The 19709-nt window shown below is 38.3% G+C and overlaps 2 protein-coding genes across 2 annotated transcripts in view; one reads left to right on the plus strand and one right to left on the minus strand.

Moving 5' to 3' along the window:
• Window positions 1-2814: 2814 nt before the first annotated feature.
• Window positions 2815-7336, minus strand: LOC139446022 (NOP protein chaperone 1-like). The gene is made up of 4 exons (XM_071227286.1): window positions 7188-7336; window positions 5005-5103; window positions 4400-4536; window positions 2815-3174 (listed from the first exon to the last, which is right to left on the minus strand). Exons 1-4 carry the CDS (start codon window positions 7333-7335, stop codon window positions 2836-2838), a joined length of 723 nt encoding a protein of 240 aa, XP_071083387.1. The 5' UTR covers window position 7336; the 3' UTR covers window positions 2815-2835.
• Window positions 7337-7551: 215 nt separating this feature from the next.
• Window positions 7552-19709, plus strand: part of LOC139444610 (solute carrier family 41 member 1-like) — a 42907-nt gene continuing 30749 nt past the window's right edge. The window contains exon 1 of the mRNA XM_071225516.1: window positions 7552-7658. The gene's annotated coding sequence lies outside the window, so the exon portion shown is untranslated. The remainder of the gene's footprint in view (window positions 7659-19709) is intronic.

Genomic DNA, 19709 nt, shown 5'->3' on the forward strand with positions numbered 1-19709 from the left:
CTGGACCAGACAGTCCAGTGATTGACATCATGAGCATCTATCTATGCGATAGGAATCGATGACATGCATCAACCAAGTCAGTGACCACCCGTTCCCATGAGTCACCTCTTACAAACATAGTCACCTTTTACAACAAGCATGGGTTGCCTTAGAACTTAGACCCGGATCTTCTGGGGTCAGTGTTCAGGTGAGGTTAGATGAAATGATAACAGCATGTGAAAAGTGCCGTACATGCTCATGTGTATGTATGTGTTGGTGGGTGGCTGCTTGTACTCATCCCGACTAAAGCCGGTTTTATAGTGTTTTTTTTAATGCCGCACTCAGCAATATTCCAGCTATATGACGGCAGGCTGTAAATAATCAAGTCTGGACCAGACAATCCAGTGATTGACATCGTGAGCATCGATCTATGCGATAGGAATATGATGACATGCATCAACCAAGTCAGAGACCAACCGATCCCTTTAGTTGCTTCTTATGACAACCATAGTTGCCTCTTACGGCGAGCATGGGTTGCCTTAGACCTAATCTCTACCCGGATCTTCAGTGGAACGGTTTTATAGTGCTACCCCATCCAGACACCATGCCACAGTTGAACATGGATACCCCACTCAGATGTCTTTTAATAAGACTCGACCGTGGATCAAACCACTGACCTTCCCCTCTAGGCAAATGCTCTAACAACTAGACCACGGTGGTGGTTGTGTTTTGAAGGAGAAATTTACACATATCATATATATATTCAAAGTAAGAATTGGAAACCAGCAACCAATGCTTGTTGTACAAAGTCACTTTATGGATTGGGTGGACAGACTCTATTCCTTGTTTCAGCTTGTCAACTTACTCCTACTGCATAGAATATTGCATAGAGCAGTGTTAAACAACTCCACGATTTTGAGTAAGATGATCCATAATACAGACAGGTCTAGGATGCAAGACCATGATCCTTGTGGTCCTCAGTGTTTGTGCCGATCTCATCAAAATCAGATCTTAGTTCTCACTACTGCTATACAAAGATCTGAGGACATCCAAGGTACAGGTCATGTAAGAATCGCAAACCAATGAAAAGACTAACAAGAAGTCGACATTAGCCAATCAGAAAACAGCATTCTCAAGCTTCATAGCACTGGTTTCTGAAATGTCTAATAGATGGCAGTAACTTCCACAGGTTATGCAAATTCCCAAATGTCCTCATATTCGTTTATTGGTAGTGAGAACTAAGATCTGATTGTAATGAGCTTGAGTTAGTGCCATCCTCACTTCACGTGAGAATCTGGGGCAGAAGACGCTTGTAGGAGTTGGAGAAAATGAGGATTGGGTGATGGCCAAGTTTATTGTGTATTGACTTGACTAGAAGGCATGGATAACTGCTTATGCATTTACCAATAAAGACAGGATTGACATAAGGATGTAGACTTCCTTTGCTTCTTCTACATCCTTCCAATGCATCATTTGGTACAGATGCTAGTACTTTATTTGTAAGCAGTACCTGTACTCAAACTCATTGGAAGAATACTACATCTGACGTAATAAGTGCCCAGAGCGCTCTCAAAATTTGAAATAGGGGGCTCATATTAGAATATTATTTTGGTGAAAAAAAAACATTTTGAGGTTTATGCTGACAGCCTGAAATGTTTATATACGACAGATATATTTATCCAGAATTTAATTACCCATAATTAAGTGTGCATATAACACACAAGTGCATATTATACACGAATAAATAAGTCTTGAGTACATTGATGAATCAGAAGGGGTGCTAATTGGGAGTGTTCACTAGCCAATATATTAGCAAATTGGCCGTGAGCGTTTATTCGAGCGGGATGCTTATTACTTTTTATACGGTAACCAGACTACCAGAGGTTTTGTTGGTTTGTTTATTAAACATTTATCTTCTCAACCCAGTATAAAAAGATTGTTTGTTTGTTGTTTAATGCTGCAATCAGCAAAATAGTCCAGCTATATGATGGTGGTCTGTAAATAATCATGTCTGGACCCGAAAATATTCCTGGACTTGACATATAGCTGGAATATTGCTGAGTGTGACGTTAAACAAACAAATAAAAGCATCACAAAATAGTGATATTACATTTGAATAATGGTATATCCATACAAAGCATGAATGATTCCAGCATATAAAAGTAGTGATACTTTCACTTTATAATGTTTGCATTCTGGTGACCTTCACTTTTCCATACAACTGAAGACTACCATGTAGGCCTAGTTTGGTGATTATCCTTCAATAAAAACTCAAGTTATTGAGACCCAGAGCTGTTTGCATGCTTTCTCTAAAAGAAATGACCTCAACCTTGACATATATGGGGTTAATCAAGCATAAAATCTCTTTCTAAAACAATGGGTAAGAAGGGTCAAATTTTGATATTTAACTGATTTCACACAGCCTGTATCCAACACCTGCCATGGTTGTCATAACGACATTTTCAAAAGTAAAACCATATTTGATTGTGGTAATAGTGAGTATGCTTTATTGCACACCCAGTGCTACAACTTGTATCTTTTGGCCATAAGTGGCCATGACAAGAAGGCTGGCTAAATGTTCTCAGAATAACAGTGAGATCCTATTGTATTCTCGAGTTGCATGGGTAGTCTGGTCTAGTGTTTGAAATAAAAATAATTGCCAGGCTGCCACCATTATGGGCCTAACACAATATCTACCTGCATTGGCCTAAACTTGTTTTGAACACTGGCTGTAAAACATCTGGGCTCCAAACCAATTGGGATATTGTTCATATCAAAGACAAAAATAACATTAAAAAAAAGCATGTCATTTGTTAAGAAACCACAAACACACTCTTATAACAAAAACTTTATTAGCTATGTAACAACTTCTTCACATTTATCATCACTGCATTTCTTAGTTTCCCTCTCAGAATCCACACAATCATTGCAGGACTCTGTGGAGAAACATGGAGTTATCTCCCTTTGACAGGTACTTGAACTTGCTTCGTCACTTGAAGACAACACTTCTATGATGGGTACTTTGGATTTTTTGGCTTTGAGTTTTGTAAGTCTGATATTACTTTCTGTTACTGGGCCCACACAAGAGTCTTCCATCACAACGTCTGAATCACTCCCAGAATCACTGTCCGAGGCACTGATGCCACTGTCATCACTGGCATCGGAATCTGAGTCAATCTCTACCAATGCCAAGTTCTGAAAGGATATCAGAGTGAATAATTAACTCATATCAGGATAGCACAATAAGGACATGGTAAGATTTAGGGTGACAGTGAGTTGGGTTTTACGACATTACTCAAAACAGGATAATTTATGAAACTTATGGTGAGATGAAATGGGCTTTTAACTTTGCATGCAAGATTATTGCACTTATATAGAGATGTGCATACACTTGTGTTTAGAGTACTAGTCCACTGAGATACCACAGTTTAACATTGATACCCCACTCAGACACATTATACTCTGAGCATACTAGTCCTTGTTTCATCCCCTTAATGCCAAGCATAAGGCATGGTAACAACAAGTACCATTATGGAACATGAGCCGAGTTCTGAGGACCCAACTTCCAAAGTGTAGCTAATGGTATATGAAACAAGCATGAAATACTCATATCCCCTTCCAATATGACATGTCTGTTTGTGTGCAAGGCAAGATATATTGTACAGTTTTCAAGATCTGATCAGAAAATGAGTACTACCACCATTTTCAGGCTAAGCAGAACACGAAAATAAATTTTTAAAAAATGCCAAACTATCAAAAGGCAACAGTTTACCACTAGACCTGTCGATATGCCAAGTTTGGTGAAGAAATATTATATGGTTTTCAAGATCTGTTCCGCAAAATGAGCTCTACTGCCATTTTCAGTCTAAGTCAAAGTTGTTGCATGGTAACTCAAAAATCCCAAACCATCAAAAGGCACCAGTTCACCACTAGGCCTATCTATGTGCAAAGTTTGGTAAAGATATCTCTCATGCTTTTTTAGTTCTGCTCTGGATACGAAATGTGACGGACAGATGGACAGCACCCATTCCTCTATCCCCCTTCCACTTCGTGGCATGGGATAACAAGTGTAATATTGAGAGGATTCAATATGAGTGGGTCAGTGAGTTAGGATTCATGCCACTTTGAACAGTATATTCAACTCACATCACAGCATATCAGCGTGATGTGGGGGCAAAACCCAAACTGCCGCAGGTCATAGAAGTTTTCTACTTTGCGAAACCCCTGAGCACTGGTTTGGTGCGTACAAACCTAGATACATAATCTGGAATTCAAACCCAGGATCATCAGCCGCTGGCATTTCTAAGAGACAGTGACTCGGTCCCTGGTTTTAACATGAGGAAACCACTAGACTACTTCATGACAAATACTGTGCCAAACACAGGGTCCGTGTGAAGCAGGCCTGTGGTGGTGTACCCACCATCTCTATGAGGGGCCCCGGGCCAGGTTCCACGGTCTCGATGTTCACCTCGCTGGACTGCCCTGCCTGTAGTCGGTGAGCCAGGGCAAGGTTGGAAGACTCCAGCTGGGGAAGGAAGCTCTTCACTTGGCTCAACACTGGAAGGCACAGTAATAAACAGCAAATAATATTACATCATCTAATACTACATAACAAACAGCAACTACTATCCCATAAAACAATCACATTAGGCTATAAAATAAACACTAACATAACATAAAACTATGAAACTGATTGCAGTTATTATCACACATTGTAACATTACCTAGCACACATAACTGATATACCGGTACAACTATAAAATAAACTTGGCAAGGACACACCAGTAAAAAGAAGACTGTGTTCGATCTGTAGAGAATCATTTGCATGACAACAGTCCCAGTCAAGGTAGATTATTTAGTGCTGACAGATCTCACCTGAACTTGGGGAGAATTTGGTGGCACTGATCAACTACCCTGTCTGTGGGGAACCATAGTGTTGAGAGATCTCACCTGAACTTGGGGAGAATTTGATGGCACTGATTAACTACCCTGTCTGTGGGGAACCATAGTGTTGAGAGATCTCACCTGAACTTGGGGGCAACCTGAACGTCTGCTTCCCTTGTTCTGTATTTTGTCTTCCATTTGCAACTTGTTTGTGAATCTTCAACTTGTCCAGAGTACTGTCTGTTATGAGAAAGACAATATAAAACAATAATAGGTACTTTTGACATGAACAAAATATCCTAATCATATGCATGGTATGCATTGTTGGAAAATGTATTGAGAAGGTGGGTGAGCAGTTTGGGATTGACAGTTTTGAACAGTAGTCCATCAATATATCAGAGTTTGTCAGAGTAGTGTTGTAGAAAAGTTTAAAGTGATGCTTAGTGAAGCCCACAGACATTTGTCTTACGATGCTTACTAAGTAGGGTATCAGTGTTCATTTCAGAAACTGGAAAAGTGGGGTCCAACACTGCCCAATGATCAACATGATCAAGACCTTTCTAAGAATTAGGAACACTGGACAATGCTGGATGGGACACATATATATTTTTGAAATATGACATAAAACTTACAGAATGTTATATTTACTGTCCATCAGGATTTCAACATTTCTGTGTTACTTTCTGTACTCACATTTTCACTTTCACATTATATTTATTAAGTTCAAACTTCCAGTCAGGGTTAAATAATCACACTTTCTTTAGTTCTTTTTATCTGCAGTCACATTCTAACAAAAATTAAATCAACTAGGCCCTTTTGTCTGCTTTTGTTTCTCAGGCCATGACAAGCTGATGGTCATGTGTGACAGGGATACGAGAGTGAAAAATGAAAGCTTGAAGTTGTATGGGCCTGGTAATTGAACCATCGAATCAAAACATGTTAAACTTATCATTCCTGAATGCTGACTGAAGACGTTTGAGGTTACAATAAATAATGAATGTATTCCAGTTGCTAAAATGATGAAACTTAGTGTCCATTGCCAAAGGTATGATCCAAAACATATGTTATTTCTGGGATGTTATGTTGCACCCTAATCATTTGCTAATGGCGCAGTGAAAGATGTTTAGTGTGTTAAAGTCCCCATGGCCAATGTCTGAAATGAACACTGGGGTTTGGCATGTTTAGCATGGTTTGGTACTTACATACCAAGGATCAAATATATATATGAACATGATGAACAGGGAATGGGGAATCCTCATCATTCTTATTCAAATGTTATTTTAGATGAAATAAAGTACATAGGTATATTCATATACATGCCCAAATAGATCTCTGTATTTGCCTTAATTTAAAACTTGATCATGTGAAATCATGCCTTTGGCATCATTGGATGTGAGTAGCAGACAGTACAAGTTAAGGCTGGGATGGGTAACTCGGGGCAGTACTGAGTAGGTCCAGCGTACCCACAGGACTACCCGGACCCATGGTTAGTCACATGATATATTGTTTAAAGACAAAAATGATCTAGAACTCCATGAATACACTACAGGTCACGAATGTTCACTTTTCTTTCAGACTATTTATGTATGCCTTCTGACTTAGATATTTTTGAATGAGCATTGATGAAGATAAAGCTTCAATATACTTCAGAAATGCAGACTGTTTTGCTAAGTGCTTAAATACGTTTGCCAGGGCCCTGGTCAAACAAATCCCTATCTGACGTTTTGTACCAATCTCGTGAGACCTACAACGGGTACCTGGTTTGGGTTTGGCATTATGGGATTGTAAATTTGGACTCGTCCCATCCCAAGTACAAGTTATGCCTATTTAATAGTTGGTCTATCATGTCCAACTTTACTATATAGAGCAGACAGTAGTAATATCATTAGTGGATGCATGCAAAACACTTATAAAATGTTTCTATTTGTCTATATTTGTCACATTGTTAGCCCTTCAGCAAAGACTACCCGCCAATCGCTCCAAAAACACTATATAATGTGATGTCATTATTTTATCATGTTTATGTGTAGGTCTACATGGTCTATACGTACAGTGACTGGACACAGCATACACATGTAGCAGTGTACATGGTGTAGGGTGTCGTATTAATCTTGAACACGTTATGACCAAATCGGCCGTGACATGGGCCCACTTGCACAAAACGATCTTAGCGCTAAGACTATTGTAAGTCTATGTTAAAGTATGGGAGTTAAAATCATCTTAGCACTAAGATCGGTTTGTGCAAGTGGGCCCTGGTATAAACAAGGCCGAGTAATCTACACTACAAAAATCACGATCGGTTTTACGAAGTCTGTGACATATACCTGCGAATTTTTCCGAATATAATAGTTGTTTCGACGCCAGAGATGACTGTTTCGTGTTTCTATTGCTTGTGTCCTCCATAATATTCGTTTGACTTGGCATATTTTTGTCTTCCTTTGGGAACACATGATCAGCCATGGGGGCAGCCATTTTGTTTTGATAGCTGTAACCTCTAACCAATAATAACACTGTGTTATAATTAAACGGCAACTCTTTATAAAAGATTTTCCAATAGGCAAGGTTCATTTATTTTGTACTCATCTCATAGTGGCATCTATCTTATATATATGATTGAATTAGGGAAATGTTTAAACATCGCGATTAATATCATATATTTCAGGATTAGAGAGTAAGCAATATGGTGGCTATTGACAGGTTGGCAGTCTGCTTGTGTGTTTCAGAAGTTCAAGAGACACGTGTTTACTGAACAGTCGAATTATTGTAAGATATTTGAAAGAGACGGCAACTTATCCGTAAGTCCATTTTACAAATTATCATAAATATTAATGGAAAAAGACTACTACCTGTCAATGAGATCAGATATGGAATCTGATCTCATTGACAGGTCGTAGATCAGATATGGTATCTCGGGGTGGTATTATGTCTTCAGCAACCCATGCTTGTCGTAAAAGGCGACTAACGGGATCGGGTGGTCAGGCTCGCTGATTTGGTTGATGCATGTCATCGTATCCCAATTGCGTGGATCGATGTTCATGATGTCAGTCACCGGGTTGTCTGGTCCAGACTCGATTATTTACAGACCGCCGTCATGTAGCTGGAATATTGCTGAGTGCGGCGTTCAACAACAAACAAACCAAAAGATATGGTGTCTTATGTGGCCTTTCTCTATCAGATCAACCCTCCATGTACTCTTGACAGGTGTCTGTAAACTTATCAACTGAGTTATATATTCATTGACCCAAGCAAGAAAAAAACAATCTTTCTATCTGAAACTGTCATAAATAATAATCTCTATTAATGATTTTATGTTATAATCTTTAGCAGTAATTTTTTTCTGAATTAATAACATTTATCTTGTACCACAATCATGTTTATCTTTATCATGTTTATGTCAACAATACATCAATAATGTCATTGAAGCTTATCATAACTTGTTAACTGTCATCAGAGTATCACTCACAGTCCTTGGTAGAGTTGATTTTCAATGGTTCAATCAAGTCTTTTTTGGAATCCAAGATTTGCCTTGATAAGTTTTGATCTTTCAATCTTTGTCATATTTGGTAAACATCTTTGATCTGTATGTATTCATTGTTAATCTCACAGATCAAACTTTGTGTATCATTAGAGATGTCACTATTGACTATTCCTGATATGATGCAGACAGGTAACAGGTGTTGTAGACAAACTATTTTTCCATGTTTTTAGAAAAAAATCCAAACTTGCCAACCTTATTTTAGTGTGTTGTTAACCCATGTATACTGAACACTGTTGCCACTGGCAGTTGCTCACTAAATTAATATTACTGACGGTGAGTTTCATGATTCAGGGGCAAAAACAATTTTACTTCACCAAGTTTGTGTGGTTTCAGTTGCTGCAATTCCAAGGTGTTATATACATTTGTTTTGGGGGGTGATATGGGTTGAAATTCAGTTGTCATAAGTCATAATCATTCATGGGTAAACATGTGTAAATCTTATGTAAGTGATATAAATGACTAATCATGCTTTTGAAAATTCATCTTTGCTGCACTTGAATCAATGCCAGCTAAAACTTATGACTTTATGAAATGTTCGATTACGATGCCTACGTGAATTATTGACTGTTCAAGTAGATCACAGTGGCAGATGTTTTATTCATTCATTGTTCCAAATGCCTGACCTTGCCTAACATTAAACAAGAGAGACACTAGCAAGTCCAATGTCAATGACAAGTCAAAATATCAACAGTTACCACTCATGTCATCACAATCATCAATTAGACTATCAATAGAATTAAAAACTGATAGATTTAATAAAGTAAAAAAAGAATATTGTTAATTGTTCACTTTTCCATACTTTTTGATCCAGAAATACTCCTTGCTTAAAAAGGCATGTGAATATTTATTCAGAAAAAGCTCATTTTTTTATATCAGACAATATCACAAAAGGTACCTTCTTTTTAGCTTCTGATCCCCAAGCAACCTTCTGAATGTTGGGACTTGACATACATGTTTGTCTTTGTCATCATCTCAAATGATACAGGGTAATGAATGTTGTAAGAACAGGTTTTTATCAAGTTATCGCAATACCATTGCAATAAATAATTGGCAAGACATTATGGAGTCACACTGACTCTGTGTTGTATGTTTTTATTATTAAGATCCATCAACTCTAAAATCGGGAATGTGGAAAAACTATATATTCTTGTTAAAAGTAGTTTACTTTATTGTCATGTCAAGTTTAATCATTTTAGTCTTGCCAGAAAAAGATGATCTTGGGTTAAAAATGCTTGGTTCTACCTTATTATGACTCTTAGCTTAAGAGCACTTTACCAGTGTTGATTGCTTTCAATCCAATGGCGATTCCGGGTTGGTGTAGGCCCCCAGCAACCTATGCTGTTTGAAAGAGGCAATTAAATTGATGGGTGGTCAGGCTTGGTGATTTGATTGATAAGTTGTGTCTGTTGCCATCGCATGATGATGGCATGGATTGTTGTTTGCAATATCAATCACTGGTTTGTCTGGTCTAGACTCGATTATATACAGGCCTCTGTCAAACTGCCTGAATAGCGTTCAGTGTGGTGTTAAACAACAAACAAAAACAAATCATTGGTTTCACGAAATTGATAAATGTCTAAGTCCAGCATCACATGGTGCTTGCCTCTCACATTAGGCTGACATGCTATAATATTACTGAAATACTGTTGTCAGTCACTTAATCATGTCAGTTATAAGCATTGTGGAAAATTTCCAAAAATTCCACATTCCAAACTTTATTGAACCCTATAGTTTGACTGAGGATTGACAAAGGACCAATCATTGTTTAAGGTTGTCTTGCTATTTTGTCACCCTGAATCAATCAATAAAACAGACAAAGATCCTTTCACCTTGCGTTAAAGGATCTATCAATTACATGATACGTACATACGTACATACATACGTATCATGTAATCGATTGCAGTTGTTATTGATCATGAATTTATACAATATTCATCACACCATTACATTCCCAGAGTACAGTTATCATGGCTACAGGATAATATTTGTTTAATGCATACCATTCATGTACATCATCAGTGATAGAAACTAACATGTTTAGTCCACTGGTCCTTATAATGACAACATATAGCAAATCCCTAAAAAATGGCAAATGTCTACTAGTCCTTCTGATACCTTGACTATTGGGCAGTTTGGAGAGGACTATAGGATAAGTGACAATTTCTATCGCTGCATCATCAAATCTTCAGCAATCAATGTGTGGTGGGCAATATTAGAAAAAAAGATGTTGGAACAACACGTGTCGATCAGATTAATTCTGACTGAGGACTACTATATTAATGATATTTGATATTCATGTTATTCTGCCACGTGTTCCATGACATATGTCATGTGATATTTTGGAACATCCATATTTTTAACTTGTAAAGTTTTATCATTTGAAAGGCAATATGTTGGTCAGTAAAGATGAACTAACATTGAACGTTTTACAATATCTGTTAGCAATTGGACCCTTTGAGTGAACATCCACCAGATAATTACCAGCATTAGAAATTGGCACTAGTCCTGCAGTCTTTACCAAACTGCCCAATAGTAAATGTATCCTACATGTCCTAAGCACTAGACCCGTGAAGATTCTGGGGTAGAATAGGTCTTCAGCAACCCATGCTTGCTGTAAAAGGCGACTATGCTTGTCGTAAGAGGCGACTCACGGGATCGGGTGGTCAGGATCGCTGACTTGTTTGATACATGTCATCGATCCCAATTGCGTGGATTGATGCTCATGATGTCAATCACTGGATTGTCTGGTCCAGACTGGATTATTTACAGACCATCGTCATATAGCTGGAATATTGCTGAGTGCGGCGTTAAACAACAAACCAACAACAACAACTAACAACCTAAGGACTAGTAGAAATTGGCCCTTTTTAGGGGTTTTGCTACATGTTATCATCATAAGGACTAGTGGACAAAAACTGTTAGCTTCTAACCCTGATTACCCATGATTTGAGGATGACCTAATTATGTACAAAGAACCAGACTAAACATCAGTGAAAGAAGAAATAGCATGCAACAACTATGTCAGCAAACCTGATTACCTGATCCATTCTGTCACCCCTTTCAACAAACGTGGGTTGCTAGGGACCTATGTTCGTACCCTGAATCCCCACAGGTAAATAAGATTAAGATGGTTAGAAACAATTAGAAACTTTTGAATCGAGATGTAGTGAATATATGCGACAGTCCTGTGCCTTAAGTCACTGGTCTAGTAGCAGGTAAAATTTAATTTAATGTAGTATAAGCATATATATCTAATAAACGTCTATGTTTTAACAGTTGAATAACACTAAGATCTTTTTGGACTAGGAGATGACCCTGTATCGAGTTTAAAAGGTAACCCAAAAGGTCCCGCTCTGAGCTCTGCAAACTGTTGTGCAGAATCGTGTCCCTTTGCCATTTGTGGGTTTGAATCCCAGATTTGTCTAATAATAAATCTTGATCTGACAGTACCATATGAGTGCTTGGGCACTTTGCCAAATTGGTAAATGCCTATGACATGTGTTACTTTGGACACATTATGCTGACACTGCTATATGAGGAATACAGAAGACAGGAGTTGGTCCATCACTCACCACTTCAGTCCAAGATTGCCTTCAGTTATTGATTTGGTCTAAAATCAAATTTTCATTGTATAAAGGTAACTATTGATCATGGAAATATTTTCCGCCTTGCCTTTGATTAGAAAGACAAATTCAAATACAATAAATAACCATTGTCGACATATGGTGCAGCCAGGTAGCAGGTGTTGAAGCCAAAATAACCTCCATGAGACCTTTTGTCATGTTCCTAGGGATGACTATCATTGTTGCTGTTGCAATAGTTAAAAAATTCTAATGCAATTGTGGTTCAACTGTCAAGACTCATGAAGATCAGAGGGGGCACGGGTGGCCCAGTCATCTAAGGCGCCGCGATTCGCTGTGCAGAATTGCGTCCCTTGGGCATGCCAGAAACCTATGATTGTGGGTTTGAATCCCGGTTCGCCCCGATTATGTTTCTAGGTTTGTCAGCACCATACCAGTGCTCGTGGGTTTCACCGAAGTGGTAAACGTCTTAGACCTGCATCACTTCGGGCTTTCCTCCCACATTAAGCTGACACGCTGCGATATAACTGGAATATTGTTAAAAGCGTTAAACACAACGCACTCACTCACTCATGAAGATCAGAATTGCTAAACAACAACCCATGTTTGTCGTAATCACTGGAATGTCTGGTCCAGACTCCATTTACAGAGTGTCGTCATATAGCTGGAATATTGCTGACTGTGGCGTTAAAGACAAAAATTCAATATTGTTGCAATACCATTTCAATAGTGGTACAACTGTGGATAGTATTGTGATGGTATAGTGACCTTCTCACAAGTAAATTTCGTGGTATCAATCAACGTGACGGCAAAGCATTTCACATCTGCCATGTATGAATACGGTTCAGCAGCTGTTGGTATAGAGTTACATGATCTACCTAGGATTGTTGTCTGTTACACATTAATAAATACACACATCAAGGCATGTGTCTCTTCTAAATAGATGGGTTTTGGATGAGAATAAATGGAAATTTCAATGATTGAGACCATTTTATTATTTATTTGTTTGTCAAAACTATTGATCATGTAATTGTATCACTGATACCTGGGTAACAGATGAAGTACTGTACACATCACAACCATCTATAGATCCTGCAAGTTGTGAGTTCTATTTAGTTCAGTGGGTGATAATATGGCCTGCACCATATTTTCACTTAGATTAAGCTTCTTTTCAACTTTTAGTGACGCATGTCTGTGTACTGAATATTAGGAATGTCATCGTATATCATGATATTGATCTTAAGGTAAATTTTATTGTTGATATTGTCTCAATACAAATTTATGAACGCAGATACAAAGTTCATAATGAAAACATTAAACTTATGAAAGGGACTGAAATTAATAACAAAAATCGGCTTATACTTGTGAAGTGTGTACCACTAAGTTAACTTCCTTGTGGTATTTCCAAAAGCATTCTTAGTAATCCTTCAGCGAAAGTGTCAATATGGAGGTAAATTTTGGGATGAGTTTGGGTTTCAAAGTTGTAATGGCGGAGTGTACAAGAAAACATTTGTTTGTAATTGTGCCCCACAGCAATAACACGACTAACATGTGGATGCACAGAAATCACTGGACAGTGCCAAGTGATACAACATTGTATCAAGACACGATTGACCGCCTCCATGGTCTAATGGTAGAGCGTCCACCCGGAGAGTGGAAGGTCCGGGTTCGATCCCCAGCCGCGTCATACCAAAAGACGTTAAAAGATGGTACTTGTTGTTACCCTGTCTCGCGATCGGCATTAAGGGGCTAAAACAAGGACTGGTCGGCTCGGAGTCAGTATACTGTGTCTGAGTGTGATATTCATGTTAAACTGCGGCATGGTATCTCAGTGAGCTAGCACTATAAATCGGCATCAGTCCGGACTAGTACAAGCAGCAACACACATACACATACACGTGCATGCATGTCGCTATATAAGTGCAATAATCTTGGACGCAATGCTAAACCCCATTTCCCCTCACCTCACCTCAAGACACGATTTGATGAAATAATTAGTTTTTCTGGACATACACCATGTACACAGATTTTTAGGCAACTCAGAAATGTGTGTGCAGTATGCACAAATGTATAGAATGGACGCATAAAAAAATAAAAAAATACATTTCTTTCTAACTGTGCACCCATTCTTTCTGACTTTCTATATGGTTAATTAAAGATAAAACTTCAGTCAACTTCAGTTGATGCATGACCAGATTGTTTAATACCTGTATCTAAATACGTTTTGCCAGGGCTATGGTAAAAAAAATTCCAAGCAGACATTTTGTACCTATCTTTTGAGACCTACAGTGGGTACCCGGATAGGGTCGGGTAACGGGGGGGGGGGTTCCTGGGTAGTTTATTTGGACTCTTCCCAGCCCTAGTGTGGAAGTGACCATTTTCCAAGCTTTCTCACAGCTGTGAATCCGTCGAATGTTCCTCATAAATTCCTCATCAACATGGAACTTCACTAAAGTCAACTTGCCTTTATTTGGAATACTGTCATCAAACAAGTTAAGGCATGATCTGTTTACCGATGTATAGCTGTTCTCTGATGAACTGAATAAAATAGCTGATGCATGTAATCCAAGGTCCTCAAAGTCAACACATATGTAAAGAAACCCTCCTTCTACTTTTAGGTGAAATTTGGACATCAGGTAAATTTCTGTCCTTGTGGTGTGATGACATGGTTGTTCCCATATCGAAACTTGGACGAGATCATTCTGATCCCTCAAATATCAACCTATTTCATTGACAAGCTGAGTTGGAACCATGGAACTCATGATCAGTAATTGATTAATAAGGTACTTAGAAATCAATAATTTAATTACAAATATACAATGTGGTTTGCGAAAAACAGGAGTATCATCGACCATTTAGTTTGTGTTGAACCATTTGTAAAAATAAATGCCATAATAAACAAACACCATCTGTGTCTATCTTTTTCGATCGCTAAAAAGCACATGACACAACATGGGAATATGGTATTTAAAAAACATTTACATGACTTTGGAATGAGAGGTTGATTGCCTTAATTTATGTCCTACTTTAACTTGAAACAGACAATTTCATTTGTGAGGGATATACCCTGTCTGATCGTTATGACCAGGATCAGGGTGACCCACAAGGCAGTATTTGTCTGTCACATTGTTAAGTATAAAAAATTAATAGTCTCTCTAATTGATGGATCTCTGTTCGTGGATGATTTGAACATTTCCTGTCGTGGTATATCGAAAGGCAGCTATAGTTATGCCTAAATAAAATCCATAAGTGGTCATTTGAAAATGTTTTAAGATTTCTAAAACTAATTGTATACAGTTTTGTAGAAAGTATAAGCCTCACATTGACCCAGAGCTAGTTTTAGATGGCATTCCTATTAACGTTGTAACATGTTGTAAAGGAAGCCAAGTTCTTAGGCATTATTTGTTTTTAACTTTTAACTCATTCAACTGTTTTACCACATGTTAAATATTTAGAGAATAAATCCCTGATGGTTAAATTACTGTAAAAATATTGTTCCCCTGAGAGGGCTATGTAAGTTTCATATCATTCAAAGTCAATTTAGGCTTACCACATGTTTAATCATAGTATATTTGTTAGGTTTTATTAAGAGCTAAAATGGACGACAATCGCACAATATTGTCTGCGTGTGTTTATTGTTTATCAATATTGTGTTTGGGTCACTGGTGGCCCAGTCGTCTAGTTGTCGTGGCCCAGTTGTGTCCCTAGGACACGCCAGAAACATATGATTGTGGGTTCGAATCCTGGTTGACCCCGATTATATTTCTAAGTTTGTCAGCACCATACCCATGCTCGTGGGTTTCACCGAAGTGGTAAACGTCTGAGACCTGCATCACTTCAGGCTTTCCTCCCATATTAAGCTGACACGCTGGGATATAACTGGAATACTGTATAAAGCGGCGTTAAACCCAACTCACTCACTCATATTAGACTATTGACTTTAACACTAAGTTTCATTGTTTTAGCAAGTGGAATACACATTTGGTGTAACCTCAAAAACCTTCACTCAGCATTCAGTAACTATAGATTTAACGATACATTCCGAATGAATGAATTGACCGTTGAAATGTAACACGTTTTGATTGGATGGTTCAATTAATTGACCCAATGAGCTTTAAGGTATCATTTTTACGGTCTCCGATCCCTGTCCCATGTGGCCATCAGCTTGTCATAGCATCTGAGAAACATACGGAAAGGAAGGGGCCGTTTATTGATTTATTGGTTTGTTGATTTATTGGTTTATTGATTTTTCTTCTGAAACTATATAAAACTGATGGTCAGAATGTGGCTACCGATAACAAGAACTGAAGAAAGTGTAATTCTTTAACTGTGACTGCAAGACTGAATTGTTTAATTCCTGATGTACAGTAGGGCTGGGACATACACCAACTGTGCGATCCAATACGTATCACGATACCTTACCTACGATCCGATATGTATCATGATACTTGCATGTGCTCTTATCTGTGGTCCCTAAGCCATCTTTTTCATAGACAGGATTCCCAAATACATGATTTACAGTCGGCAGTGTGAAGTATGGCACAACGGACGAAAATATTTACGTTTTTACTACAAACTTTCATTACTAATTAGCCTTCAGTGTCACAGTTATTAAAGCAAATATTTCAGGTAAGAATCAATACTTTTGACTTAGTGTGCGACTGTGATCAATACTTGTATCGAGAAGTAAAAAATCGCGATCAACCGATGCATCCCAGCATGTACAGTAAGTTTTTTGTCTTTATTTAAAACAATATATGTTTATCCTCTGGTTTCTTCAAATGTCCACAGACCCGTGAAGATTCCGGGGTACAATAGGTCTTCAGCAACCCATACTTGCCATGAAAGGCGACTATGCTTGTCGTAAAAGGTGACTAACGGGATCGGGTGGTCAGGCTCGCTGACTTGGTTGATACATGTCATCGATACCAATTGCTTGGATCGATGCTCATGATGTCAATCACTGGATTGTCTGGTCCAGACTCGATTATTTTACAGTCCCCCGTCATATAGCTGGAATATTGCTGAGTGCGGCGTTAAACAACAAACAAACAAAACAATTCAAATGTCCACAATCCTTAGAAAGGTCGGATCATTCGGCCAAGCTTTTCCAATTTCTGAAATGAATGCTGGCCACTAGTTTGAAGTCCAGGTCTAGTGATATACAAGTAAGATTGCATATTCATATAGGGTGTGTAAGGTTGTTAGTTACACTCACTGAGATCATGGGTCTTTGTAGATACTTTATTTCGTCAATAAACCAAAGTGATTCAAGCAATTAATCAACCGTACTTTGTGTCACAGTTTGGTTATGTTTACCAGGTATGGTGACGTTCTCAAATATTTGGAGCATTAAACTTGACATCAACTCTTTTATAGGCTTTTAGATGCATGAGTACAGGACACTTTTTTATGGATAACTTCTCTATTTTCTGTAAACATGGTAACGACCTGATGAAGGGGCAAGAAGTAGCCCTGAAATAATATTGGAATAAATAAATTGTTATCATTATGACCATGACATGTATTCATAAACCTGATATATTTTCACTTAATGTCAGTCTGTGACACAATGTCCAGAGACCAAGTTACTGGAAATATATTTGGGGTCCAGTAAGTATGGTAGGCTCAAGTACTAATAAAAATAACACCGAAAGACAATATCGGGCTGGTAGATGCAAAAAGTATTTAACACAGACAGTGTTGGTTAGCTGTTTGCCTTGAATTTTGCAGAAAACGCCTTGCATTAATGTGGGACACGTCTGTAGGAACCCTGTTTACAGACCTCCGGCAATTTGGGGCGTGATTAATCCTTCCACTCAGCTCCTCTATAAGCATGTAAACTACACACTCTGATACATTCCAGCAAAGTTACAAGTTCATGTGACGGGAAGCTATACGCTTAGAGTTACACAGTGAAATGCCTTTTTGCATAGACAAGAGTTCTTCAAGTCTGTCATAGATAATTGATGTGTGGTCATTTTCATCATTTTATTAACTTTAATTCGGACATTCTTCTAAATCATTCACAAATCAGAAGCAAACCTTTTAGGACACAATCTTATCTTGGGTTCAAAGCCATCATGCGCCCGGTGTAGGATTCTTGGTTTGTCAGCACCATGCTTGTGGGGTTCACCGAAGCAGTCAGGGACTTTTGCCACTAGTCCAAAGCCCAACTCTAGTAGAATTCTGTTTGGTCTAGTAAGCTCAGCTAATACTAGTCATATAATAATATTAAAATCTACTTACAATGATGTTAAGAGCCATGTTTGGACTAGTTGAAAGACTTACAAGCTTTTGGCACAGACAGCCGAAGTGTTAAAGTCTTAAGACGGTACTTCATGTTACCCTTTCTGGCATTCAGCATTAAGGGAATAAAACACAGACTGGTCACCTCAAGGTCATTGTACTGTGTCTGAGTGGGATATTCATCTAAAACTGCAGCATGATTACATCTAAGTGGGCCAGAGCACCGTTCCACAAAGCGATCTTAGCGCTACGTCTAGCGTAAGCCAGTGTATGGGAGTTACGATCACCTTAGCACTAAGATTGCTTTGTGGAACGGGGCCCTGCACTATAAGACCAGCAATAGTCCAGACAAGAACAAGCAGACACATGCGCGCAAATACGCACATGAACTTCATAAGTGCAAAAGTGCACAAAATCTTGAGAGCAACGTTAAATCCCACATCATCTCACCTCACTCACTCCTCCATACAAGGGCATGGGACCAGGACTGTATTGTGTACAACGTACACTATGCTGTGACAATCCCAAGTCTGTTAAAGTATGGAGTTGAAGCATACAGACAATGATGAGTGCCGATCAAATGACAAATATAGATACGGCTATTGATTGGTTCGTTCAGACAACTATACCGATGCACATTTATTCGTATATGAATACATATGACTAGTGCAGAGGTGGACAGATGTTGGCATGGGATTATCGGAGGCGATTGTGTGGAAGAGCAAAGATGTGAGCATAATTTTATGAACATGATGAAATACCAGTGTTTACCAACGAGCAACTTTTGCAGTCATATTGAATATGTCAAGTTGGCCCATTACTATGTGTACACAGCAATTTGATGATTTGTAAATTTGATTGTGCAATGAGCCTGTTCTGATCATTTTCCAGATTATCATGCTTATTCCTATATGTAAATAACATTGAAAAATGTTACTTATCTTATAGGATATTATCAGTACTCTGCAGCAAAATAAGATGGAAATATCGCATTGAAGTAACTGTAATAAGCATTGAAACCTACATGCTTTACAGGATTGGGATTGTATCTAGGGTGGTTGAAACTAACTGACCTTGGCAAGGAAATTGGGAAACATTGTGATATTGATCAAAATTTGATATCTTTGATGTTCATATTTTAAATTGTGAGGACTTGGGAAATGTTGTATACAAATTGGCATTTTGTATTGTCATTTGCTGCGTACTTGGAGCCGAATATCAGTCTCTGAGCGGGTCTAGTAAAACACCTGGCTTTCACATTGTTTTTCATCAGACTTGTGAAGCTTCATATGGTTTGCTCATAAATACTGATTAGGACAAAATATGGAAGACAAATAATTGGAAAACTTTGCTAACAGATTTCATGGTGGATTCCTAGGTTAGAATTGAAACCAGTCAGTGAAGTATAAAATCCATAGGACATGGAGCAGAGTGCCTAATATTTTCCCTGATACCTTTGATCATCATACGTGTACTTG

This window comes from Haliotis cracherodii, unplaced genomic scaffold (assembly GCF_022045235.1).
Source record: "Haliotis cracherodii isolate W230 unplaced genomic scaffold, xgHalCrac1.p SCAF_6, whole genome shotgun sequence".
Lineage (NCBI taxonomy): Eukaryota > Metazoa > Mollusca > Gastropoda > Lepetellida > Haliotidae > Haliotis > Haliotis cracherodii.